This window comes from Sander lucioperca, chromosome 18 (assembly GCF_008315115.2).
Source record: "Sander lucioperca isolate FBNREF2018 chromosome 18, SLUC_FBN_1.2, whole genome shotgun sequence".
In the NCBI taxonomy this organism is placed as follows: Eukaryota; Metazoa; Chordata; class Actinopteri; order Perciformes; family Percidae; genus Sander; species Sander lucioperca.
The window spans coordinates 3,595,104-3,616,506 of record NC_050190.1 but is presented as its reverse complement, the minus strand read 5'-3'; the positions used below and the strand labels follow the sequence as shown (position 1 = coordinate 3,616,506).

General features: G+C 41.2%; 2 protein-coding genes across 8 annotated transcripts in view; one reads left to right on the top strand and one right to left on the bottom strand.

Annotated features, from left to right (window-relative positions):
• Window positions 1-13,317, bottom strand: part of bag5 (BCL2 associated athanogene 5) — a 15,032-nt gene extending 1,715 nt beyond the window's left edge. The window contains exons 1-4 of one of the 7 annotated variants that reach the window (XM_031280357.2): window positions 13,160-13,210; window positions 11,221-11,281; window positions 3,443-4,336; window positions 1-1,414 (exon numbers count right to left, since the gene is read on the bottom strand). The exon at window positions 1-1,414 is cut by the window's left edge and continues 1,715 nt beyond it. In XM_031280357.2, coding sequence (XP_031136217.1) covers window positions 874-1,414; window positions 3,443-4,302 — 1,401 coding nt within the window. In that variant the 5' untranslated portion in view covers window positions 4,303-4,336; window positions 11,221-11,281; window positions 13,160-13,210 and the 3' untranslated portion in view covers window positions 1-873. Of the gene's footprint in view, window positions 1,415-3,442; window positions 4,337-10,048; window positions 10,513-10,560; window positions 10,922-11,220; window positions 11,282-12,109; window positions 12,236-13,159 lie in introns of those variants that run through there. The other 6 variants (XM_031280356.2, XM_031280354.2, XM_035994579.1 and 3 more) reach the window with 6 other exon arrangements.
• LOC116036757 (cytochrome c oxidase assembly factor 8) lies at window positions 11,701-20,321 on the top strand. Its single transcript, XM_031280359.2, has 5 exons — window positions 11,701-12,035; window positions 14,398-14,595; window positions 17,998-18,061; window positions 19,068-19,158; window positions 20,174-20,321. The coding sequence occupies exons 1-5, from the start codon at window positions 11,883-11,885 to the stop codon at window positions 20,301-20,303; spliced, it is 636 nt and encodes a 211-aa protein (XP_031136219.1). The 5' UTR covers window positions 11,701-11,882; the 3' UTR covers window positions 20,304-20,321.
• The last annotated feature ends 1,082 nt before the right edge of the window (window positions 20,322-21,403 follow it).

Genomic DNA, 21,403 nt, shown 5'->3' with positions numbered 1-21,403 from the left:
CACGCAGCAGTGGAGAGTGACCTTACGTCAATAAAGCAAACTCCTAACTGTTCAAACACAGATTGCCTGGCTTCAATACCACTTTAATGTTTGTGCAAACGCCACAGCTTGGCTTCTAATGTTTCACCTTTGATGCTGCCTCTAAAAAAAATCTCTCTCAAATTTTCACTGCAGATCAAATTTCCCATTTGACATTTGTTCACACCATCTGCTTTGCCAAATACATTCAAACCAAATTTGATTTCAATACAAAACTGCAGCAAAACCAAAATAAAAACGCTCCAGGAATTTGACTTTTTTTTATATATACTTTTGGCGCCCATAATCAGCACAGTACAACAGGTATCACAATCTGGACCGAGGCAGTAGCCGTGGACGACTCCATAATTAGGTCACTGTATTTAACACATGCATTGACGGTCTCCATTAGCAACTCAGATTAATCAGGCCAGAAGGGGAGATCACTGCTAAGCAATCCATCACACTTTATCGATAACAAGTGAAGTCTGGGAGCACACACACACACACACACACACGATGACAACTCACACAGACACAGGCACACATCTTTGCACACATTAAAGTAAATCTTCAAAAAGCACAACAAAAATTCAAAGTGTGTTTGAAAAAAGGAGTTCTGTGTTTTTCTCAGGTTCAGCCACAACTACCACAAAGACAAAAGAAAAGCGCTGCTGCAGTGCATTCTGGGGATTTGAGTCAATATGTACAGCCCGTGGAATGATAACGTACCAGTTTTTTTGTTTGTTTTTTTAATTTACACACATTATCAGCTCCTTTCTTTCCTGCAGCGACGTCCCATCTGGTGTGTCGGTCTAGCAACGTGGCTACCACACCGGGATGTTTTGAAACGGATCAATACTCCCACTCGTCCGTCTTCATGTCCAGGTAGTTGAGAATGTTCTGGGCAAACTTCACGGCCTGCTTCCGCGCCATCTTGGTGGTCTCGTCGCCCTGCGGGTCCACGGCGTCCAGCGCCAGCAGCTGTTTGGTCAGCAGCTCCTCGAGCATCATGTAGCTCTTGTCGAGTCGCTTGCCGTCGAAGCCCAGTGCCTGGGCCTGGAGGTCCGAGAGGCTGCCCAGGACCAGCCACACGGCCCGGTGCGACGGGTGCTCGCTGGGGCCCGGCTGGCGGCGGGCCAGAGCCTCGCGCAGGTCCAGGAAGGTGATGATGGCCTGGACCTCCACCACGGCACGGCGGCGGGCCTCCCGGATGCACGGGTTTCTGCCCGTGTCCACCTGGTCCAGGTGAGTGAGCAGACTCTGCAGCTCGGCCTTGGGCCTGAAGCTCAGATCCCCCATGATGCAGTGCCGCAGGACGCCGTCTCGCAGGTGGGAGACGTGAGCTCGCACCGCCTCAATCTCACGGATGGAGTTGTTCTGCCCCAAGTCGTACCTGAAGAAACAAAAACACTGAGTCACTGCTTTAAAAAGTCTTCAACGTCAACCACAAACTGGAGCTGCAGGAAGATCAAACCTGTAATATACATCATTACTAGCTGTAGTATCCCAATCAGCACTGTTCTAGCTAGGGATAGACTAATTCTCGGCCCTGGACGATTACCAGGCCGATTTTTGGCAGTTTGCAGATTATCTGTATCTGTGTTGTATTTGCCTGATAAACAACGTTAATGAATTAAAAAGTGTTCTACTTTGGCTCGGCTACAGCTCTGTGTCTGTCCCTCTGCTTCGGTTCCTCTCCCCACTGAGCCTGACTTTCTCATTATTAATATTAAGTAATTGCTTAACCCTTGTGTTGTCCTCTCGTTGACCATGCAACTTTTTGTTTTTCTGGTTCAAAATTTAAAATTAAAAAACTCTTTTTTCAAAGTTTTGGTCACTTTTGACGTTTTTGTCGCTTTTTCCAACATTTGTCACTTTTTCAATGTTCTTTTATCAATTTTGTTAAATTGTAATCAATGCTATAACATTTTATAAAACACCCAAATTCAATGAAAGTAGTGAACTGATCATTTATTTTACTTGTGAAGAGTTATAGTTGTATGGAACCATCCACGTTATTTCTTTTGACAATTTGTTTGAAAGAAACCCACATTTCGGGTATAGAAACTTTTTGAAAATGGACCGGAGGACAACAGGAGGGTTAAAGCATCTATACCAAGTTTTGTGTTGGAGTTGGTAACATTGCAAAATCTTCATTTTGACTTAAAGATTTTCATTTTCACTGTAAACACACATCGGTTCCAAATATCGGTTATCTGTCTCATTAACTACTAATAATCGGTATCGGCCTTGAAAAACCAGTATCGGTCGATCCCTAGTTCCAGCACCCAAGTATTAGTACTGATACAGTAGGTCTGGGTGACATTTTCTTTGTGAAAGTTTTTCCTGCCATTATAAGGTTTAGGTGCAGCACCCAAGCCGTTTTTGGCAGCACCTAAGCCGAATGAATGTTTCTAAAAGACTTTTCTCAGATCTAATGATTGCAGTTTTGCAGACTTCTTTAGCAAGGTAACCTTTCCCCTTATGACATCATAAAGGGAAGATTCCAGATTGGCCCATCTGAGCTTTCATTTTCTCAAAGGCAGAGCAGGATACCCAGGGCTCGGTTTACACCTTTCATGCCATGGGACCTTTAAAGCTATGGTATGCTCAGGAGTCCGTAGGTACGATAACAAATCTATTTTAGAATTCTATTTTAGAAAGGCATTATTTTTTATTCTGGCTGGTCTTGCAAGCAAATAAACATTAAAATACATTTTCCATTCCATTAAGATGTGTTTATTTTTAGTGCATACTGTATCAAACAAACTTAATCAAACAACCTTTTTCCTTCACTGTAATTGAGGCCCAAAACTAGGCAGCACAAAGAAAAATATGTGAATGAGTGGTACTTGAATCAGTGCTCGAGTCTGCTGTTCTACATAATAGAGAACTCGGTAGGCGTATTATTGCCATCAGTGCTTCTCTGGTGATGTGAGTCTAATTCACTCCTGAGAGTGCACAATGATTCAAATCTAAATGTTCTCCTCCAGTCTACCACCCAGGCTACTGGTGATGTCACTCACTGTAAGGACAGCACAGCGTAGGCTTCATACTTTGAAATGTAGAAAATGTTAGAGTGGTATTTCCTGCTGAAAAACAATTATGTAAATGAACATCTGCACTAGAGCCGAAGCTATTGGTATACAGAAAATAATCGGGATAATCTTCTATCATTGTCTTCTTTTTTTTTTTAAGCAAAGGCGCCAATAATTCTTCTAAATGTTGATAATGTTGATATGTAGTCTCCAATGACAGTACATTAAATATATTTGGGTTTTAAACTGGTGGTTACACAAAAACAAGACATTTTGAACCCTTCATCTTAAACTCATTTTCTGAATTTTCATAGACCAAAACGATTACTCAATAATTCAAAGAATTAGTTGTAGCCGTGATCCATCCTTTGAGTGATGCCTACCTGCGCGTGTCGTCTCCTTCCACCTCCAGATCCAGATGTTTAAGCAGCCCGTTGATCTCCTCCACGACCTGTTTCCTGTAGTTGCGGATGGCCGCGTTCCCGGAAACATCCAGAGCGTCCAGCTCCACCTGCATCTCGGTGAGGATTCGGGACAGGTGGGTGCAGCTGTCCCGGCCGCTCAGGCCCATCAGCAGCGCCACCAGCTGACTGCGCGCCACGCTAACCTTCACCATCACCTGGTTGATGCGGTGCACGGCCTCGTGGGTGTCCCCCGACAGCGGCAGGGACAGGGTCTGCTGCTGCGTGCGCCCTTCGATCACGTCCTGCACGGCGCACATGCGCGTCAGCGCCCGGTAGCGCGCCTTGCGAAGCGGCACCCGCCCCTCGGTCTTGACTTGGGTCAGCCGCAGTACGATCTCCTGCAGGGCGTCTACCAGCTCGTCGTTGATCTCCGCCACGCCGCCGGAGCGCTGGGGCGCCACCACGCGGTCGTCCACCAGCTGCCGCGCCTCGTTGCTCAGCTCCTCGATGGCCACGCGGGACGGATGGGTGGCGTTCTCCTCCAGGTAGCGCAGGAGGCCCTCCACCTCCTGGGCCGCCCTCTTGCGCGCCCCCTGCAGCTCCGCCTTCCCCTCCGTGTCCACCTGGTCCACCTCCAGCAGCAGCCGCGTCAGCTCGCGCTCCAGCCGCTTGTAGTCACGGTCGTTTTGCAGGCCGCTGAAGGTGCAGACCTGAGGGCCCAGAGACGCCACCTCCTTCTGCACCTCGTACAGCCGCATCATGGCGGGGTGCTGCGGGTGGTACGGCTGCTGCTGCTGCTCCATGGGATGTTGCTGCTGCTGTGGGCCGCCATGGTCCATCCTCTTCCCACCATCAAAGGGCTTCCCAAACAGGCTGGGGAAGAATAAAAACAAAAAACAAAAAAGGTAAAGAGAAAAACAAAAGGAAGCATGAAAGGAGAGTCAGAACAATAAGCAACAATCCAGAGCAGAGTCTCAGCAGAGCCAACATTGTTGTCTACTGGCCAGAATGACTGGATTACTTCAAAAGTTTCTTTTCAAATACTCCCAGCCATCATTGGTAGAATAGGACCTCAAACTAATGTCTGGATCCCTGCCAAAGCAGCGGGCACAAAGAAAAAACCTTGCAACCTCCGCCAAACATTCAAATCTCCACCAACTCCGGAAAGAAATTTACGACAATGTGGTTGGATGTAAATGCTGTTAGCCCTGTTCTTACGTGCTACTTCATATGTAAATAATGTGTGTTGGAAACAAAAGTTAGATTTTTGTAAATCTTTCTCTGCATCTTCAGTGGGAAAAAAGCAACAACATTTCTGCGGTTCAGTTAAAACATAGACCCTTGTGATAGAACCACAATGGCTGTAATGTTGCACTGGAGACAGTCACCCACTGGCATCTAAAAAAAACCATAAGGATAAAATGCTCCTATCTCCTATTTGCAGGCAGGACTGTCATCCTTAACATGTCAGAAATGCAGCCTGGATTCTAAAGAGTTATTAAACATGACATATTTTTACATTTTAAGTGTGAGCAATCCTGACGCTCTACCACTGGGCTGTCACTTTTCAGCTTTCTGCTGGTCTCCAGAATGTTAACCAGCCTCATCTATCTGGAACTTCCTCGTCATTGGTGAAACTCAACCTGCAATGTTCAATTTGTTGCAGGTTCGGTTTGTAAAAAAAGGTCTGCTCCTAATTCCTTGTGGCCTTTTTGTCAAATTGTAACTGATAGTTACTGAGTAATCCTGGATTTTTTTAAGCTGATACTTATATCAATATTTGAGGGTATTTCTGATACCAATATATCAACCAATATTCATCATTTTACATATGTATTGTGACAAATATAAATACTAAATGGGATGCTTTACAGTTTAGGGTGTGGCCTTTTTTTTTAAATTACACCCTCAAAATTGTGCCGATACTGATTTATCTGCAATAAGCTACTATCCAGCAATATATCAGCCAAGCGGTCAATCCTTCTAGCAACTAACAGAGTTGCGAAATCCAAGTTTAAGCTGAAAAAAATCTTGCTTCTGCTGACCTCCAGTGTTTTCACCCTGCTGCAGTGATGTAGAAGTGTACTCAGTGGGTTTCACAGTAATAATAACTTTATTAAATAGGGGTGCACGATTCAGAATATTTCACGATTCGATATCGATTTTTAGACTCAGGATTCGATTCAAAATCTATTTTTCGATTCAAAACCGATTTTCGATTAAAAAAAACGATTCACAGTATGTAAAGGTAGTTACTTTTCCCATGTGATTGCCGTAAACATACAATTTAAAAAGAAAAGAAACAACAAATTAAATGTAGTTTGATTGGGATTTGGGAGTTTAGAGCATTGAAAGAGAGTGCGTTGGTTGACTGGTACGGTACTTTAGGTTGTTGTTCATCCACGTCTTTAATGTTAATCTCTGGGTGATGGTGTACCATGCAAGTTCTCAAGTTTGTCCAAAATACTTAACTTTCGCTTTGCAAAACCTGCATATAGCATGATTCCTATCAAGTTCCGTCTTCCCCTCGAGGTTATAAAAGCCGAAATGTGCCCAAACTCTCCCCTTCAATGAGGATGGAGCAGGTTGAATAATTCTTTCTGTGAGGTCTGCCATTGTTTGCGCCGACTAAACTACTTCTGCTGCACTCGTTCTTCTTTTGATTATAACAAGCGCCCAGGCGTCAGTGTGAATTTGACGCAGCGCCATTTATGGGAATGGCGAGCTAAACTCATTTCAGGACAATAGTATACACGCCATTACAAAACAAAAAAAAATATGAATTGATTTTTGGAATTCTATGAATCGATTTTGAAATCGGTAGAGCTTGAATCGCGATACAAATGTGAATCGATTTTTTTTGCACACCCCTATTATTAAACCAAAACACGTCTTAACAGAGAATTATTATATTCTTTAATTAATATATAGACATTTTTTTTTTACTGTTAAATTTGGTTACAGGTGCAACAGAAACTTTTAACCTGAAGAGGAAGGCTAAATAATTCAGTGCGTTTTAGACTGTGTTGAGTTACTGAGTTTACACATGCATGTACATGGTTTGTTTAACTGGTTTAGAGCCACTAAATGAAAACAGTACATAGTATTAATAAGCAGAGTACTTGGATGTCAATACTAGAAAATGGGGAAAGTACCTGAACTTTCTGGAGGGCTCCTAAGAAGCTTTGTGCAGGGGAGAGACGTGTATGGTGGGCTTATGGTGTTCTCATTTATGCATATGTTTATTTGGTTTATGGTGTAGTGTCTATTTTGAATATTGTAGTTACTGTGTCATCTTTTCTTGATTTTTGTCTGGGTGGGTGGTGATGACGGAAGGGGGGGGGATTTGTTGATGTTGCCAGTTGTATGTTTTGTATTTAAAAGAAATAATAATAATGTTAAACACAAAAAAAACAAGCAGAGTACTATGGCACAATGCCCCCACATCCATAAACAGTGCTATAAACAGCCTGTTAGACGCTGTAAATATGTCCCTCTAATGACTGAACTGTGATTGATATGCAAGTAAAAATGTCTTTTCTTGACTTTTTTCTTAGATTTAACTCCAGATGAATCACATGAAAACCCAGCTTAAGACAAGGCAAGAAAAAATGCCCACATAATATATTCATATGAAATCCGTACCCCTTACAAATCATTGAAGAAAATGAATGAGGATAGCCTACATTTCGTCTCGACAAGAAGAACACCCACATGACAACCATTCAGAGTATAGCTGAGCGTTTCTACCAGGCTCCTCGGCTGACAAGGTGGCGATATCTCCACGTAAACGTGATCCAACCGGCCAATCAGGCTTCAAATACTGAGGAGGACGCAAACTGACCAACACTCAAAATATGGAAACAGTTCAGTGAGTGTCCACACTCGTGTAGAAAGCATGTCAAAGTGTGTCCCAAGGGCCTCGAGCTGAGAAATGTATTCCCAATTCAACACTACTTAGAATAGAATTATATGTCTTCAGCACTTCCTAGTCGGATTAATAACAGGGTTCCCTTTTAAGCGGCTAAATTATCTTTTGAGCCAAAAGGCCAAAGATTTACTGACTTCAGCTTCTCCAATGTGAGGATTTGCTGCGTTCTCCGTTTGGAATCATTGTAAACTGAATATGAAACAAGAAATCAGGAGCCGTCACCTTAAGGCTCTGGGAACTTTTCACATTTTATAGACTGAACGTAATGCATATTAGTGAATAATCAGTAGTTGCAGCCCTAGTTTTCAGATATGTCAGTACCTTGAGGTAAAGACAGTTCTGCCTCTGGTGTTATATTATACAGGTCATCATCAGTAGGCTAGTTTTAAAGAGAAGGGTGTGTCAGTGGGGCAGTCATTTGCCTGTCTTTGTAGTAATTTAGTCTTATTGTAGTCATTTTGCATCATTTTGTAGTTGTGTGTCTTTTTGTAGTAATTCTGCATCTCTTTAGTCATTTTGCATCTCCATAGTCATTTTGCATATCTTTGTAGTTGCGGGTCTCTGTAGTTGTTTTGCATCTTTGTGTTGTAGTTTTGTCTATTTGCAGTCGATTTGCATCTCTGTAGTTTTGCATCTTTCTAGTTGTGTTGTCTCCTTGTACTTGTTTTGCATCTCTTTGTAGTTGTGTTGTGTCTATTTGTAGTTGTTCTGCATCTCTCTGTAGTGATTTTGTGTCTCTATTTGGTGTGGGTCTCTTTGTAGTCGTTTTGCATCTTTGTGTTGTTTTTGTCGGGTTGTAGTTGTCTCTTCATAGCTGTTTTTGCATCTCTTTGTAGTTGCGTTGCATCTATTTTCTGTCTTGTTGTGTCTCTTTGTCTTTTAGAAACCCTTTGCAGCTGATCCAGAAGTCTCTCATGCTGCTGTTGGTTCAAACGCTGCCCCTGAACTTCACTTGACACTGGAGATGAAGAGAGGCTGTCTGACTCCTGTGCAAAGCCTGCTGCCATTACACATCCACACTGACACTCCTGAGCAGAGATACTATACAAAATACTACCGCAAAATATACAAATATTATAGGAAACCATCATAGGAAGCCTGAGACAGATTTTTTTAAGCAGAGGTATACTATTGTTCTGGTTTACTAATTGTACTGTATTTGAATGCTGTGTGTAGCTGTAATATGAAGGAAAATAAACACATACTGGATTGGACTAGGTTGGCAGATAATTATATATATATATATATATATATATCAAAATACGTTGATCAGAAGCAAAAAATCATGATCAGGACATTCCTACCTTTAACTGAAATCTGTGACATTATAAAATGTATGTAAGCAGTCATGCACACAGAGGCTCTGACCTGGAGCACCCCAGGGCTTCATCCATAATCATAATGTAAACCTCTAGCTTGAAATGATGAACCACCTCCAGCATTCAAATATATTATACAGGAACAAAGAAAAGGAGAGAGAGAGAGAGAGAGTAGTAAATTCTTCCCATCAATCTACAAACGGCCACATCAAAGACCCTAACTAATATCTGCATGGTGAACAGTAATACTCAGGATTACGATAAGGACTGTACGGTTGTAGTTTTTGCAGAACAGAACAGAACATGGCTAAGGGGAGAAGGTTGCATCACGAGACAGGCTGTCATTATCAGCCGAGGTGCCCTAAAAGCATGATGCGATTGTTGCATATGAACACAAAGCCCACAATATGTTGTTATGTTATCCACAGCATCAATAACACGTATTGGAATACACAGGATTATGTTATCAGCATTCCCTAAAGTACTTTTATGTAGGAGGGCGAGGGGCTGGGCATTCCCAGAATAGCGTATGGACACATGCCGGCGCCAGAGCTTACAAATCGGAGTATTTATTAGGATAATCTCTGCAAAATCCACTCCAGCCTGGCAAAAACAGCTCATCCCTTAATTTGATCCAAGAGAGACAAGAAAAGAAAGGGAGTCTGATGTGATGAAGCTAAGAATAGGTTTGCTAGTAGGAATCTTCCCTCCCATGAGTCACACAGCATTAAGAACAGAGGTAAAAAAAATTAAACACCAAAATATGTTTTACGTGTCAGACTACCTTGACATCTGCAAGTGTTAACTGTAAAAAGAAATATTATTTTAAAAAGTCATTTAGGGAATGCTGATAACATCATCCTGTCTATTCCAGTAAGTGGTATTGATGCTGTGGATGACAAAACATCATATTGTGGGCTTTGTGTTCATATGCAACAACCACATCATGCTTTCAGGGCACCTCGGCTGATTAGGACATTTCTTTTTACAATGTCTTTGCAGATGACAGGAGGTAACATGCAACGAGCAACCCCCAACATCCTTGCTTTAAATCTTCCCCAAAACCGTGCAAGCACCTTCCTGCATGGCTGCATGCACCGGTCCTGCACGGCTTTGCGCATTATGTCACCATGCAAAATCCTATTTGGCACAGCTGGTTGCGAAGGTATCTGCCCTCCTGTGAGACCGATTATCAGAACCAGCACATAACGCACCACACCTCCGGATTCACACACACAACACCTTGAAGCATCTCCTGTCAGCTATATCCTGTGTGTCTGTGTGTGTCTGTCTCTCTCTCTCTCTGAACTACACACACAGAGCATTATTTCTCACCTTTTCAAAACTCCGAATACATGCGCGCACATTTCTACGGATGTCTGTTTCCATCGGCCACAGCAGGGCGGGTCGTGGAGCAAAGTGGCATCCAGATGGATAACCCCCCTCAAAAAAATAAGAGCGAGATTTCGGTGGTACTCCTCTGGTCAGCTTCAGCACCTAACGACCGAGCGAGCGACTGACTGACTGACTGCGGTTGGGCTGGTGTCGCCCCTCCCACACACTACCAGAGGGGCTTCCTCCGCCGTCTCTCGCTTTTAAACAACTTACTTTACGAAATTATATCTTACTGAAACTTAGCTACAGATTGTTTTATTTGTAATAACCACTTTGGCTCCAACAAAGCTGTAACCGAACACTGTTTTCACCGACATGTCCCTTTTGTTGCTACTGATGATGATCATCATCACCTGACTCGGCCCCACCTTTTGGCCGAATAACTCCAGCTTTTGGGGGTTTTAATATAAATACACCGCTTTGTCACTTTAATAGTTCCACCCTTAACTTACCTGCATAGCCAGCGTACAGCCATCTGAACTGTTACGGAAAAGTGCGCACCTCCCTTGATTAAAGCTAAACATTAGCTTACCTAGCTAACGTTACCTTACTTTCCAGCTCACGCGTACGAACTAACGCGGAGTTTCTCTTCGCTCCTTTGGGTGGGGGAATAAACCAGTTTAACCGGTGTTTGTTTCTCTCGACGAATGCAAAATCTTAATCGGTGTTTAGCTGACGTGTATTAAATACACATCCACGTAGAATAAAAAACATGAACGTGTCATTTTGCCGGTGATAGACTTAGCTATTTTTTGACGTCGTGTAAGTTTTGGTCGTCCAACATGGGTGTGCTCCATTTCTATCCTGTGGCCGTGCCGTCTGATACATAGCGGCTAGTGCGGGTGTCGTGCTCAAGTGCCCTTAAAAAAGTAGTATATACTTCCTTCCTTCTATTTTCCTTGTCAGATGATAACAGTAACAGTAATTACTTATCATCACATACATCATTGGTGCCAAGCCCGTATAGCATTCTACCTGTAGCCTATTTGATCGTAATAGAGCATCTTTGTTATCATAACCAACGATCAAACTGTTAATGATGTTTAAAAAAGACTAATAATAAAAAAATCTTTCTGTATTCCTTTCCCTCTGTTAGGAAGTGGGCCCCTTACCTGGCCGCTGGAGCACGCACGCATTCAGTGAAGGTGGACCTGCATTACGCGTTGATTTTACCTAAATAAATGAAAAATAGCAATTTGTGGATGGTTTATTTCATCGTTTTAGTATTGTTGCTTTATCAACGAGGTTTTGCAAAGTAACAAATGGCTCACTTAAAATGCATCAAAATAAATGTTTTTTATTCTTCTGTACGTGTTATTGAACTTTGTATTCATTACACTGATACCTTTGGATATTGTACATTTTTATTATACTCCCCCTCCCTTACCCTAGGTAAATAATAACAATAATCATCATTATGACAATAATGCATTGCATTTATATAGCGATTTTCATAACACAAAGCATTCAAGTGAATGGGAAAGTGTGTATAAACTTTGACTGGTAATGTACCTATGATAAAAAAAAAAAATGGTTTCGAAGAAACCCCGCCCGACTGGCTCAATCAAGGGCTGCGCCGGTAATATTTTGGAGCCCGTCCTTTCATTGTGGGAGTGACCAGAAACGGCTGTGCTCACACAGAAGGGCACCGACATGAACTCACGTAAAGTACTCACGTAAAGTACACTGTTGGATAATGTTAACACCAGGATACTCTGCTCTGTAACGGCTACTGACTCTCCTTCAAACTGCAGTTTAGTTTGGGTTAATTAAAATGGCGTCCAAAGCAGCAGCAGCAGCAGCGGCGGGCTGTTTAACATGGAGGGTATTCAGTCCTTTTACCCTCCACGCTCCATGCAGTTTATCAGCACTGAATATTCGGCAGTGCAGCTCCAAACTGGCAACCCAACCGGACAAAACACCAAAGGTTCGTACAGTAAATGATAATACCTCGTAAAACATACTGAATATACGAGCTACCATATTAAATATTCGACTTACAGGAAGTGTTACCGAGGTCCTCGGCAGTTCATTTACAATCACACCAGCGTGTGTGTGTGTTGCCATGGTACTGTCTGTTGCTGTGGTGGTTGCCACGTTTTCATTTTATACGCATGCATATTAAAAACAAAAATCAAAATACTCCATTATAAATTTAAGCTATGCATTCAAAATGCAGTGGTGGAAGAAGTATTCAATACAACAGTGTAAAAAATACTAAAAATATTAAAAAGTACAAAAGCAATATAACAATATACCAACAGTAAAAAAAGTAACGTTGCTCATTATGCAGAGTGGCCCAGAATCATAGCCTATGTATTATGTTACTTTGTTTTTATTATGTTATTTGTTTGTTATATATGGTATTAATCATCCAAATCTGCAAAGTAACTAATTATGCCAAATAAATACTACTTCAGTAGGTAGAGTAGTTTGTTAGTTACATTCCATCACTGACATACTTCAGTAGAGTATGACCCCGTATTAAACAAACTGCATATTTTTTTTACAACCATTACCTAAATTGCAAACTGATAACCCTCTGACCACTTTAATAATAACATTGACATGAGTTCAGCTGGCTGTACGGTGACTCTGACTGAACCAGTGTTAGCAGTGCAGTTGTTCTACCCATAGATATAAATACGTTTATATATAGGCGTAATTTAATTATTTTGAAGTCAAAGAGTTTAAATGCTGTGGCAAGCAAATATTTGTAGTTAACATGCATGATTCCTTAAAAAAAACCATCCCGAAACATGAGTAATGTTTTGAATCTTCAGAAAGTTTTGAACAATACAGCAGATTCATTATTTAGTCATACTTATATTTACATGAATAAAGACATTTGCATGCAGAAAAGGCCCAAATTAAACAGTTTACCAGAATGCAGGAAATTAAGTGTTTGATGCTGAAAGTTTCCTGGAGGACGACCCCCTAATGTTGAAACAAATGTTTTCTGCTAAATAGGTGGAGAATTCAACTATTTTACTATGTTGACCCCTTGCGTATATTCAGTATATATATATATATATATATCTACGTTTCTACCTGTTTTTGGTCTCTGAGTCCTGCTGCATCGTGTTCTCTGGCTCGCTGCTCGCCTCATCACACAGTCTGCTTTGGAATGATAAGCAGGTTCCTGTTGCTCAGCTGTTTATTTAATCCACGTGACCTCTGTCTGTTTCTGTGTGTGCAAAACTTCTACTGTTTACTCCAGAGATCTTCAACAGGGGGGCCACTACATTGTTAATATTGTTAAACCTAAATTGTCTTAATATGAATCAGACATATAAAAATCAGCCTATTTGTGAAAAACAACAACACTGATGATAGGCTTACTGGCCCATAGGTAAGGTAGTCTCTAAGATAGCCATCCACAGATCCAGTTCATCTTAAGTATTCACTGTGATACATGTATGTTTAACATTAAAACATGATTTAGAAAATCATGCCAACAATTATTATATTATTAATAGCTTAGTATTCTATGCACTAAAAATGTATGTATTAAGGCTTTAGGCCACCCACACGTTGTTTAAGGCCCAGTTTAATATGCAACATCATTTTATACAACATATAGTAGGGGGTCCCTGATCCGTCTCTCTCAGATAAAGGGGTCCTTGGCTTAAAAAACGTTAAACCCCTGGTTTACTCAGTTTATGCAAATTCAACTCTTCAATTGACTGATACAGCACCTGCAGAGTGGCTCCCTGGCCTTCAGTCTAGGGCTGCACGATATGAGGACAATATCTAATTGTTATTATTTTGACTGGTATTGCGATTGCGATATGGTTCACAATATTTGAGGGAATGATCATTTTTGTATCATTATTCTCATTTTCATTGAAAAATATTAAAATTAAAATTATTATAGTATGATTTTGTGAGGGTTTAGTCTGTTAGATATGATTTGAAGGCTGGGACGTCAGCAGCACCGCAATACTTCATTTAAAATGAAGTTAAGCTAGTATTCTGCTAAAACACAACAAACTGGTTGTTGAATTTAAAACAAATGAAAGGAAATAATTTCCAACATTCTTTTATTGAACAAATTGAACATTGAATTGAATATAAAAGGCACCACTAAAAAAGAATGACAGTTATATTTTAAAGTGCAGTTTTCTGCCGATATTTTCTTTCAACTAACACAAAAAATGTCCCACCTTTTCGCGATGTGTATAGAACAATATTATTATTATTATTATTATTTTATAAATACGATAATATGATAATATTTTGCGGCCCTAATGGCATCTCAAATTACTTTATTTTTATTGTCTACATAGAGATCTGCCTTCAGACCAGCAGCCAGCTCCACACACGACTGGATCGGTCCACCCAACCCTCTTTCCAACCTGCGGCCAATCGTGTACCACGTCCCTGGGAACGAATCGGAGCTGGAGAAACGTCTGAGACACCTGAGGCAGGAGACGGAGGACTGGAACCACGACTTCTGGACCAAGCAGAACATCAGCTACAGCAAGGTGGAAGTGTTTTTTGATTCAGGACACTGAGGCAGTGTATATATACAAAGTTGTGTTTACTAGCCATGGAGCCACTTACTGGGGCATGGGAGGGAGACCCGGGGGCCCTGGAGGTCTATACCCAGCCATAGAGCCACTTACTGGGGCTTGGGAGGGAGGCTGGGGACTCTGGAGCACGTTAGCCCAGGGTAAGAGCTACTTGCTGGGGCTTGGGAGGGAGGCTGTGGGCCCTGGAGCATGTTAACCCAGGGTAAGAGCCACTTACTGGGGCTTGGGAGGGAGGCTGGGGACTCTGGAGCATGTTAACCCAGGGTAAGAGCCACTCACTGGGCCTTGGGAGGGAATGTGGGGGCCCTGGAGCATGTTAGCCAAGGGTTGGAGCCATTTACTGGGCCTTGGTAGGGAGGCTGGGGGCCCTGGAGCATGTTAGCCAAGGGTTGGAGCCACTTACTGGGCCTTGGGAAGGAGGCTGGGGGCCCTGGAGCATGTTAGCCAAGGGTTGGAGCCATTTACTGGGCCTTGGGAGGAAGGCTGGGGTCCCTGGAGGTAATCTAAACTTCTGCTGCACAGAAGTAATGCATTTAATGTTTATGGAAAAACAACCTCACTTTATTAGGAATATATACAACAAGACAAAGACACATCACAGACAACATATGTTGCAAATGAGGAAAATAAAACTCTGCACTGCCTGCACAAAGTCTATTTTCAGTAAACATGGTGCTGAGGTTGTGCGGGAGTATTGTCTTTTACACTATTACAGAATAATCAAAGGCTTTGCCAAAATGAAGAAAGCTAAGTTCATTAATTAATAATCTACATAAACAGTTTAGAGTTTCCTTATTTTGAAGTTGTAGTAGTTATTTTTGGTTTTAAGACAGTCTCTTGAGTCTTTTGTATTGCTAAAAATGTTTTAATTTAAGCAGTGTGATTAAAATGCAGTAAATGCTAATTATATAATAACCAAAATTATGCTCCATCACAATAAGCAGAGATGAAAAGAAAAACAGCCCCAAAAAGTTAAATGTAATTGAAATGAAAGTAAAAGAGCTGTAACTATTTGAAAGTTTATTTCGAATAAGGCAGCAACTAATGATTACTTCATTATCTGTTAATCTCTAAATGTTATTCTATAAAGTGCAGGAAAAGGTTTGAAGAGAAACCAACTGATAAAAATATAAAAATATAAATATAATAAAATATAATAAAAATATAAAATAACCAAACATCTTATTATTTATGATGTTAATACAAACAGAAAGGCAACAAATCCTCAGTGTATGTTTGGGATTTTTGCTTAATAAATAGTGGAAACGATCACTAAATTATCAAACGGTTGTGGATTATTATTCCATCGATGGATCAGTCGGCTAATTGACTCATTGATTTAGCAATTATATAAAGAAGTTAGGGCTGCACAATATACCGTTTTTTTATCGCCATGACATATCGCAAAAAGCACTCACAAGATTTTTTTATTAGATGAAAGAAAATATCAGTAGAAAATGGCACTTTAAAATTGAAATGTTTTTTTTTTTTTGTGCTGCCTTTTATATTCAATTCAATTTTCAGTTGGTTCAATGAAAGGATGTTGGTAATGCTTTCCTTTCATTTTTTTTAAATTCAACAAGCAGTTTGTTGTATTTTAGCAGAATACTGAAAGCAGCAGAAATGCAGAACTGAGTAAACTTTAATATCTGTTTGTGTACTGCAAGTAATATCGTTATCAGGATATTCAACAACCTTATCGCATATCACATATTTTCCTCAGACTGGCAGCCCTAAAAGAAGTACCACATTTACTGTGTACATGTTTAGACAACAGGATGGTACAGAGCGAAGCCTCTAATCAGCAAACCCCGCCAGCTCCAGAGCTGCTGACCTCTGCAGAGGTCACCACATGTGGAAGTGTCAGTGAATGGTAGTATCCTCTGCATGCTGAGTGCTCATGTACAGTATGTAAGTTGTTCTTTCCACCAGCAGAGAGCAGCATTGCACCACAAAGCTTTGCCGTTAGGTCAGAGATCTTCAACAGGGGGTGCCGGGCCCCTAGGGGGACCTTAGAGTTCAAAAATTAAAATGTCTTAACATTTAATTTAAGCCCAAGTTAATCCTAAGGATTCACTGTGCCACATGTATTTTTAACATTAAAACATGATTTATAAAATCATGCCAACAATTATTTAATAGCTTGGTATTCTATGCACTAAAAATGTAGGTTTAAAGGCTTTAGGCCACCCACATGTAATTGTAGGCCCAGTTTAATATGCAACTTTTATACTGAATTCTATACAGTATATGTAGTAGGGGGTCCCTGCTCCGTTTCTCTCTCATTTAAAGGGTCCTTGGCCTAAACAACGTTGAAGACCCCTGCATTAGGTGTCAACAGGTGCAGTAGTAGACCTTAGTATCCCCTTTCTTATTCTCTTCCTGGTTATGTTCAAAACTTGGTGAGGAAATAAATACCTTGAGTTTGATGCTATTTATTGAGCAAAGATATTTCATCCATCCATCCATCCATCTTCTTCCGCTTATCCGGTAACGGGTCGCGGGGGTAGCAGCTCCAGCAGGGGACCCCAAACTTCCCTTTCCCGAGCCACATTAACCAGCTCCGACTGGGGGATCCCGAGGCGTTCCCAGGCCAGGTTGGAGATATAATCCCTCCACCTAGTCCTGGGTCTTCCCCGAGGCCTCCTCCCAGCTGGACGTGCCTGGAAAACCTCCCTAGGGAGGCGCCCAGGGGGCATCCTTACCAGATCCCCGAACCACCTCAACTGGCTCCTTTCGACGCGAAGGAGCAGCGGCTCTACTCCGAGCTCCTCACGGATGACTGAGCTTCTCACCCTATCTCTAAGGGAGACGCCAGCCACCCTCCTGAGGAAACCCATTTCGGCCGCTTGTACCCTGGATCTCGTTCTTTCGGTCATGACCCAGCCTTCATGACCATAGGTGAGGGTAGGAACGAAAACTGACCGGTAGATTGAGAGCTTGAAAGATATTTCATGTGTTACTTTTTTAATGTTTTGGTTTGTGTATTCTAGAAAATGGTTGTTATACTTTTGCATAACAGGGGTTCTGTCTACGCTGCCTAATCTGCAACATAATGAATGGTCATTCGAGACTGGTCTGATGCATTTGTTTCACATTTCCAATTTAAGTTTAGTGCTATACGGCTACTGATAGAAAGGAAAGGAAAGACAGGAAAACTGAGTTGTCCTAAATGTGAATATTTTTGTTGTGTGCATCCATTTGTTCTAGACGTTTTCTGACTCGCTTAGACCAACCCTGTTGTCCCTGTTGATTGGTTGTCTGCATTCAACCTGGGTCATCCTTGTCTTTTTTTGTTTGTGTTGTAAAATCTAAAGAAAGAAAACTAATGAAACATTTGTATGCTCTCTGCAGGAAAAAGATGCGTTCATCTTTTCATCACTGAAAGCAAAAGGCTTGACGTTGCGTGATGAGCAAGGTGAGGACCTGCAGCTTTTCTACATATATTAAAGTGTAAACACTCCTGCGTACAAGATGAAATGCTTGATTAGAATAAAAAAAAACAACTACTGCATGCTTTTGCAAATGTATTCACAATCTGTGAGCCCGTTTTGTCTGTCAGGCCGTGTTAGAGATTAACCTAAAAACTGAGCGGTCAGGTGACGTCAGTTCCTCCTCCTGTCTGCACTGAATAAGGAAGATTTTACGATGTTGTTTTTCACCCAGAAAGCTTCGGGCTGGTTTTGGGAGACCCACTGAAGCCTGCAAAATTTGTCTTGATCTTTATTTTTCCCTCCTCCTTCCCTCTGTCTCTCCTTGTTTCCTTTCTTCCTTACTTCCTTCCTCCCCTTTTCTACCTCTTCTCCTCTCCTTCTCCTTTTTCCTCCCTCATCACCTCTTTCCCTCCATTCTTCATTCCTCTTCATCTCCTTCCCTCTGTCCTTCCTTGCTTCTTCCATTGCTTCCTTCCTTGCTTTCTTTCTCATCTTTTTACATCTATTTACTCTCCTCCACCTCTTTTCTCCATATCTCCCCCTTATCCTTACTTCCCTTTCTTCCCCCTCACCTACTTCCCTCCTTCTGTCTCCTCTCCTTCCTCTTCATCTCCTTCCCTCTGTCCTTCCTTGCTTCTTCCCTTGCTCCCTTCCTTCCTCACTTTTTTGTTATATCGGTCTCCTTTCCTCCTCATCTTTTCTCCCTCACCTTCCTTTTCACCTCATTCCCTCCATTCATCTTTTCTTCTGTCCGTCTGTCTCTTCTCCCTCCTCTTCATCTCCTTCCCTCTGTGCTTTATTTGTTCTCACCTCATCCTCCCCCTTGCCCCCCCCTGTACAAAACAAACAACACAACAGCACAAAAATGACATTTTCATACACATTGATGTCATGACATGTTATGTAACATCAGGTGATTTTAAAAAGGAAATGAACAGTATCTTTATGAGAATATTAAGTTTTTCCCCTGTGTCCCCCCCCCACCCTCAGGACGCCGCCGGGCCCTGAACAGTGAAGAAATGGCGGTGTTTTACAAAAGCTTCCTGGAAACAAACAGACTACGCCACGCGGATTATAACAAGTGAGTTGTTCTGCAGCTGGGTATCTCCCAGGGTGCCGCTGGGTCGGGGGGGTTCATCTCCCTCCACGGGAGCTGTGGGCTGAAACAGACAGTTATATACTGCACCTAGAGAGCAACAAACATCGCAGCCTTTGAAGAGCTTTCTGTGAATTAGCATTACAAAGTGGCTGACTTGTTTTTAGCTCAGTGAATCCTTCATAAAGAATGACGTTCACTGCCCACACACATCACCTCCGCAACTGCTTTTCTTTTCTTTTTTTTCTGTGTGTGAGAGTTACACTCTAACTTTTGATTCGGGTTATTCCTGTTATTGTCTTTAGGGCTGGGTATTGTCCAAACATTTTCCATACTGATACCAATACTGTGACTTTGATACCGATTCCTAAACAATACTTTTTTCAATACCAAGTTTATAAAACAAAAATAAATTACAACATTACACATTACGGCCCAAATCTTCTTAATTAATTTTTCAGCTCCTGCTACATGAGCCCCGTCTCTGTGTACCTGTATTAGATCTTGGTAGAAGCATGCTGCGTGCTTATTGGCTCACTGATTTACTACTTATGGATTGAAGTTGAATGACGAGGCGTTTTTCGATACTTCAGAGGCGATTCGGTCGGTGCCTAAAAAGTATCGAAGCGCTAATTGTCTCAGGTTAGAGTAAATCAAAGGAATAACATTTCTTCCCTCAGGTATTATTGCTTTCTCGGCTCATTCTATTAACCACATTTATACAAATGTACTTCCAGTACAACAACCCTTTATTTAATTATGCAATTCTACATTTACTCACACTAATTTCCGTATTGTTCATGTTGAAGGTTAGCAGCTACTGTAGCATCATAAATGATGTGGCCATTAGATTAAATACTATAAAATGCTTTTTATAAAAAAACAACAACAAATCAATTATTTACAAATCTAAAATGATTTGTTTTTGTATTTGTTAAATCATACTGTACTACTTGATTGAACACACTTCTTCTAATTCTCTTCTCCTTCTCATGTTCAGGGAATGGTACCGACGTAACTTCACCATCACCTTGCTCATGGCCCGAGTCGCCCTAAAGAACATGTGGAGGACTATTACTGAAAGACACAGCAGCAAGAAAAACAGCTCTCCTACCACTGATAATAAATAATGTATTCACCCACCCTATGATCTTTGTTTGCACTGCTTTGTTGTGTACTTCTGTCATTCATTTGTGTTTCAAGGAATTAGAAAACTACCTCTCATATCTGATGAAAAATTTACATCTCGCTTTTGTCTGTCTCTGTATCAGATGTATGGTTGATACGATCAGATCCCTCTTAGGTTCTGAAATATATTTTCTCTGCATGCTCACTTGGAAACGGACCGAAAGATGAGCTGCTGATTTGTTCATTCAGTCCCTACATCTTTCTTATAATTATTTTAAAACAGTCAGAAATCTTAAGGAGTTTCAAATCAGCAGGGCGTTCACATGAAACATCAAATAAATGAACAAATCTATTAAGTCTGTTCACTCCTGCCTGCACTTCACTATAAAACCCAGTTCATACATTTTATTTGTATTTGGACATCTTATTTCTATCAGTCTGCATTTACTTGACGCACAGGATCACTGATTAATGTGATATTTCGGTTCCAAGGTGTTGGTGATTCCACATGACGGCAATGTAGTTTGGTATTGCAACATTCCCAGGTAAACCACAGCTGAAACAACCCCTAAAACTTTGCAAAGGGCATGTTTTGAACTTTACCTCAATACATGCCGTGGCTGCATTGCATCTGCGTCTGTTGAGACAGTTGATGGTGGAAAAATTATAACAATAAAGTATGATGTATTATAATACGTTAAACTACCCAGCAGTATAAGTCGTTGATATCAATTCCACCTTTACTAGGTGCAACATTAACATGATGAACACATTAATGCAGTTATCCATTAATATAATACATAGGATCTTGAAATGGTTAATTCTGCTAATTCTACTTTTGGTAGTTTAAGTATATTTTCATGCTAAGATTTAGTAATTAAGATAATGAATAATTATTATTCCCATCATAAATACTGTTAAAGTTCTGAATTCAGTGCTTTAACAGTATTTTTACACAGGGGTATTAGTACTTTTACTTCCTCCACCACATTACCAGTACTTTTTGTGTTTACTGGTGAAATGTTGCATTAAATAAATCTGGCAACTCACTTTGCACCACAGCTTCCCCTTTAATCCGGGCAGGGATGACATCATTACCGAG